This window comes from Grammomys surdaster, unplaced genomic scaffold (genome assembly GCF_004785775.1).
Source record: "Grammomys surdaster isolate TR1022 unplaced genomic scaffold, NIH_TR_1.0 270, whole genome shotgun sequence".
Lineage (NCBI taxonomy): Eukaryota > Metazoa > Chordata > Mammalia > Rodentia > Muridae > Grammomys > Grammomys surdaster.
This window is the reverse complement of record NW_021604711.1, coordinates 3,246,040-3,252,331: the sequence shown is the minus strand read 5'-3', so window position 1 is coordinate 3,252,331 and position 6,292 is coordinate 3,246,040. Positions and strand designations below refer to the sequence as shown.

Below are 6,292 nucleotides of genomic sequence, written 5' to 3'. Positions count from 1 at the left end.
AAAAAAAAAAAAAAAAAAAAAAAAAAAAAAAAAAACCAGGGCTGGAGAGATGGCTCAGAGGTTGAACACACTAACTGTGCTTCCAGAGGTCCTGAATTCCATTCCCAGCAACCACATGGCGGCTCACAACCATCTGTAATATGATCTTGGTGCCCTCTTCTGGCATGCAGGGAGAACACTGTGTGTGTGTGTGTGTGTGTGTGTGTGTGTATCCCTATTTGTTTCTCCCTCTATTCTCCAACTTGCAACATATTTAAGACGTATCTAAATTCTCCTTATTATCACTGTATTCAAAGATATTTCTGACTCCATAACTGAGACAACAGACAGAACCTCAGTCAGTGAAAATGAGTCTCAAAACTTAGTGATAGATTCAGTGGAGAATGGAAGATGCATCTGAGGTCTCAGAGCCTCATAGACTCAAAGCAAACTCACCACCAGGTGTGTGATGACCCCATCACCTGTCCCCCAGACTGAGTACCCTCTGCTGGAGCTCACTTATCTATAATAAATTATTCTGTCAGCAGCACCCAGAGGACTCCCTGCCAGCTGTCCTGTCAGCAGGACTATACACCAAGAGGACTGCTGACCAGAGGTGAAGCAGAAAAGCTTACCAGTCCTTTCTTCAGACAATGCATATGCCACTCCTTGGCCATTGCCAGAGCTCACTGGCTGATAGAAGATCAACTGACCTTTGTAAGGTAGCTAGAGCTTCCTCTTCCGAAATCCAATGGGTACCCGCTTACAGTCACATGAGTTCCCTGTTTTCTAGTGCCTGATAACGACACTTGCAGGCCATTATGTGCGATGAGCTCCTGAGGCTGGCCGCTAGGCTGCAAAAAAACAAAAAAAAACAAACAAAAAAAACAAACAAAAAACACTTCTCATTGTGTCCCTTGTAGACCCCTGCTTGTTAGTATTCTGTCTAAACTCCACCTCCACAGTTATCTGGCAACAGCCAGGTATACTCCTCCCCACAGTTACCTGGCAACAGCCAGGTAGGCCTGCCCACTATAAAAGGGGCTGCATCCCTCACCTACAGGTTCTCCTCTGCCCCCTCCCCCTCTCCTTCTCCCTCTCTCCACGTGGTCATGCCCGACCTCTACTCTCTGCTCTCTCCTCTCGCTCTCTTTCCTCCACCCTGAATAAACCCCCCCTCATGGAACCGTTTGGTCTGGCGTTATCTGTCTAAGCTACTTGTGAAAATCTAACACTGCTTACAGGCTGGAAAGCTCTAAGAGGAGACAGGGAACTAAACTGCCCAGTGCAACCCAAGAGGGATGATGGTAAAAGACAAGTAACTCAGGGAAAAATAGGAAAGGGGAAGGAAAAAGATCTGCCACAATGACGCCAGGGGCCCAGTGTGGCAAAGTCCTCTAGAAGCAGTACATAAGTAAGTTTGTGTAGCCATCCTGAGAAACTTTGGAGAGTCCTGCAGCCTGCACAGCAGCACACCTCCAGGGCTCACAATAAACCGCTGCCACAAGCTCAAGGTGAAGAGCTTCAGGACCCTTTAGTGTCGGGCTACTCACAAGACACTAGTCGGGTGCTTGAAAGTCGAGTTCTTTGGTTCTGAAGAACCGAGTACCGCAGTGACGCCAACTCTTTCACGTTGGCTGTTTTGCCATCCTGACTTGGCACTTGGAATGTCCATCTTCCAGACATTGTTCCACCACGAGTCCAAGACAAACCGTGTACCTGCTGAGAGAAAGGGTTCCCTGGGCGACCACTGGATCCGGAGCAAACCTGGAAAACAACCAGGCAAGGAAACAACTAAGGACCGCACATGGATCTGTAGCAGAGCTGTCTTGCTTCCGATCTCGCACGGCACAGCGCTGTGCTTCCTGCACCCTGAAAAGTCACAGACTTCTGACGGCCTCCCGCCCACACTCTCCGGGCTTGGGTAGTCAGTAGACGCAGCCTACTTCGGTTTTGCCACCCGCAGGGAGGCTGGAACCTGGATAGCTAACTAGGACTGCCCAGCGCTACCCCAATCACGCCCCCATGGTCTTACTCCGCCCTTAACGGGGACGTCAGCCCCGCACTATGTAACGTCATCACCGCGCGACGCGAGCCCCTGCCGGACACCTGGGTTATCGTGGAGGATTATCATCTACAGTGACAGGTTCCCTGTGTGGCCTCGCGTGGCTCGGCCTCAGTTTCCCACCTATCGAGTAAAGTTCTGCACGGCGGGTCTACGAGGTCTCTCCCACGCTAAGGTGGCGGCCGCAGGTTGGCGTGTCTTGGGTGCCGGCACCAACCAGCCCCATCACTGAGGAGTAAATGGGTGGGCGACTTGCGCGTCGGGTGAGGCAAATGGGAGGGGACTTCTCCACAGGCGACCCCTGGCCTAATCGACAAGGCTAGAGAGGAGGAGGCCCCGAACTTGGGACATTGACCAGCGGGACCACCTCTTTCGGGGCAGTGGTGCCCGACCCTGCGGTTCCCTCCCTAGGTGGGAACCTCCTGATCTATCTTGCGCTCGCCCACTGGTTCTATCTTGCCGAGTGTGGGACTCTCTACTTCTACATGCTTAGACCACTATGGGAGTTTCTGGCATTGAAGAAAGTAGCTTCTTTTCCCGACTGTAAGCGTGGTTGATAATAGTCTTCTCGCAGTATTGCTATGGAAACTAGAAGGATGTTAAAAAGAAAGTGAACCAAGCATTCCCACATACCCCACACAAGAGGGTTGTGATTCCATAAACTTCAGGAATTGGGTGGGCCTCTGTCCCGCTGAAAACTGCCTCAGTCTTTGAAGGATAGGACCCTGGTAGCTTCTTTTGTAAAAAGCCTCCGAAAGGATTTTCTAATCTGAGGCCAGAGGGCTAGTAAGATAGACTTGCAAGTGACACACACTTAGATCTCACATCTAATCGTCTGTGTCCAAGAATTCAAACCACAGATTGAAGATAACTTTTTAAAATTGAGTCTGCACTGAACATAAGGGTTTTTTGTTTTCTAAACAAAACAGTTGAAAAACGATTATATGGTTTTTGTAAACCCTTAGGTTTACTTCAGTTTTGATGTGTTTGTTTTTGAGACAGTCTCTAGTAACATAGCCTAACCTTTAACTCGGCATGTAACCAGATAACCTTGAATTCCTGATCCTCCTGCTTCTGCCTCTAGATCGTTGGAAATACAAGCATACATGTCCCCGCCTGGCTCTGTATTCTTTTAGGTCTATTTGAACAGGTGCACAGGTCATATGTAAATGCTATATAATTGTACAACAGAAAGCTGACAGTCTGGCAGTTGGACAACTAGAGATGCGCTTGGGTCTGACTTAGATCCAGACCAGGATTTTAGGACAATAATCAAATGGGGAAAAAAAAAAACCCACAGTTTTTTTTTTTCCTTGCCTAGCAGGACCTACATCAGGGCCAGTGACAGTTTCCTCCGGCCATCACAGTGCTAAGGAAAAACAATGCCTTTGGACAGTCTGCTTGGGTAAGCATAAAATTCTAGTCCCCTCAGGAGAACTCCTCAAGACACTCTGTCCTCTCCAGGAAGGGGCTGTTATCCCTCTCCTCAGTGTTGGACGCCTTGTCGTGCCCCGAGTCCCCCATTACATGCTTTGACTCTGCTAATAGCTCAATAGAGGAGAGGTCAGTCTACTAGATTGAATCGTCGATCGTTGCTAGACGGTTGCTTGGCAGTTCTCTGTCATACCCTGACAGTGGCTGGCTAGCCTGCCATTTGGTGCCATCTGGCTCACTGGCATCCGTCAACCAGTGCCTGCATGTCTGTCCACAGCCTGCTGAGGCACTGTGCTATGAGAGCAGCCTGTCCTGCACCCCGCTACCTGCACACGTCCCCCTGGAGAGCTGACTGCAGCAGAGCTTCCTTCACCCGGCTGCGCCGCCAGGCCTATGCTCGTCTCTACCCTGTGCTGTTGGTCAAACAAGATGGCTCCACTATCCATATCCGATACCGGGAGCCACGACGCATGCTAGCGGTAAGCTTCCTTCAGCAGGTGCTTGCTGACCCGTGGTGTTAGGGTTCAGAACTTGGGATTGGACTTGTGTATGTAGTTATAGTCCCTTTACTGTAGCGCAGGAGGAAGGGAACAGGTTGTTGGAGGGATTTACACCAAAAACTCCAGTCACTAAAATTAGAACAAACAAATTGGTTCTTTGTTTTTTGATATATTGGTTCCTGTTTTATTGATATGTGGTCTTATGCAAACCAGGCTGGCTTTGAATGCATAGCTGAAGCTGACCTTGACCTAATATTTCTACCTCTTTTAAATGTGGAAATATAGGCCTATCTCACCATACCAGGCTTAACATGTCTGTTTGTTTAAACAAAACACCAAATCTCAACTGGGGTGTAGTCTAATTGGCCTAATAGGTACGCAAAGTCTTTGGTTTCAGGACCACATAAAACTGCACATAGTGGCACACATCTATAATCATAGCACTCTGAAGGCTGAGGATAACTGCTGTGAGTTCAAGGCTTTCTTGGCCTAATTAAGACTCAGTCTTAAGCAAGTATACCTTGAGTCCAGGGGAAAGGAACAGAAAAACATTTCCCTTCAAAACAAAACAAAATGTGTAACTAGTAGGCCAGGATAGAAGGCACAGGTAAAAGAGGTACAGATGTCTTTCTCAGTCATTCTCTGGCTCCCCAACGGTGTGTACATAATCTCTACCTCTCCCCATGCAGATGCCCCTAGACCTGGATGCCCTATCTCCAGAAGAGCGCAAGGCCCGATCCCGAAAACGTGAGGCTCAGTTCCAGCAGAAGAGGGAAGAAGAGCCAGAGGTGGTTGACAATTTTGACACTGAACAATACAAACGGTTTTGGACCAAGACCAAGACCAAGAAGTAACTCTGTCAGGGTGTTCCACCAGGGCCATTTTGTAAGGATGGAGGGCATCTGTTTACCATGTATTCTTGAACCATAGCCTCCTGTCATTGTTGTCTTTTATGCGGAGCCCTGAACTCATCATTTCTGAGGATCATATGCCAGGTCAAAGCCAGATTGAAAGGCTTTGCTTTAGGGTCCATTTACGTCAGACCTTTGGGGTTTTTCGATTATTATTATTATTTTTTTTTTTTTTTTTTGAGACATGGTCTCACCCTGGTTGGTCTAGAACTCAATATGTAAACCAGGCCTGACCTCCTGAGAGCTGGGATTAAAGGTATGAGACCTCTGGGTTTTAAACACTGTTACAGAGTTGGTTGTAAAGTATGTGGACAGTGGACAGGAAGTACCCAGCAGCTAATTTCTCGACATGCCTACTTTTAGAAACCTCTCAAGTTAAATTCCTGGCTCACATACAGCCTGCAGTCATCGTTCTCATGTCCTCCCTTCACAGGTCCTTTCCTAAAAGGCAACTGGGGAGAAACACTTCCTTGCCCTTGGGAGCCCAGGAGTGTGGCTAGGCTATATGTCTTGAACCCCTGGTCTACTCCAGTCTATAGAATAAGTGACGATGGAAACCAGAGCCTATGAGCAGCTGCCTGAACCTTTGTATTCCTGATGGTGATAGGAAATCCCACTGGCTTCTCCAAATGCAAGAGCACACAGAGTAAATGCCTAAGCTCAAAAGCAGGCCAGGGAGTATCCAACCCTTCATAGCAGTACTCGGTTACTTCAGATTCTGGTGCTCACAGGAATAGGTGATTACTCAAGGATGCATAGGCCTTAGAACCCATACCCTCCCAGCCCCAGAGCACACCTCCCTCTCAGCGTCACCTAGTATGCATTCTGTGCTCTGACCATGCAGCTCACCCTTCTGTGGCCTAAGCATACCTGGCCTGATGAAAGGTGAGGGCCCCAGAAGTTGCTGTCTTGCTTTCTGGAGACCTTCCCTGGGAGATGGCTGGTACGCTTATCTTTTGCTGTGGCCCGCATGACTGTCTGCTGTTCCCTTATTGTTGTAGGATATTTGTTCATACCATGAACCTTGTGATTGTGTTGTTTCCTAGAAAATCCCATTTCCAGTTGTATGCCTCAGCCTTAGTATACACCTTTAATCCCAACAAAGGGAAAATTAGTTTGTCTTAAGGAAGCACTCATGTTTGAAAGTGATGTCCAATTGGGTGGCAGACAAAGTGATGACTCAGAAAGATTTGACAGAACAGGATATGCCTAACTCTCATGAGAACAGAGAGGAAAGGGGTGACTTAGGAGAAAGAAAAAGAGAGGGGAGTTTTACTGGGACCGGTTGTACAGAGGCAGGTTCCAGAGAGAGAACAAACTAGGCAGGTGAAGACAGAATGAGCCAGAAAATTATAAGGAGCCAGAAGATTAGAACATAATACCAAAGGTAACATGAGGCCAAG

At 48.0% G+C, this 6,292-nt stretch overlaps 1 protein-coding gene across 10 annotated transcripts; it reads left to right on the top strand.

The window, feature by feature from the left end:
• Window positions 1-2,052: 2,052 nt before the first annotated feature.
• On the top strand, window positions 2,053-4,907 carry Mrpl55 (mitochondrial ribosomal protein L55). 10 transcript variants are annotated; one of them, XM_028776540.1, is made up of 4 exons: window positions 2,053-2,219; window positions 3,369-3,449; window positions 3,756-3,957; window positions 4,668-4,907. In XM_028776540.1, the coding sequence occupies exons 2-4, from the start codon at window positions 3,427-3,429 to the stop codon at window positions 4,830-4,832; spliced, it is 390 nt and encodes a 129-aa protein (XP_028632373.1). In that variant the 5' UTR covers window positions 2,053-2,219; window positions 3,369-3,426; the 3' UTR covers window positions 4,833-4,907. The 10 variants fall into 10 exon arrangements, with proteins under 10 accessions (XP_028632373.1, XP_028632374.1, XP_028632372.1 ...); XM_028776541.1 differs by having other exon boundaries at window positions 3,366-3,449; XM_028776539.1 differs by having other exon boundaries at window positions 2,053-2,279; window positions 3,366-3,449.
• Window positions 4,908-6,292: the final 1,385 nt, after the last annotated feature.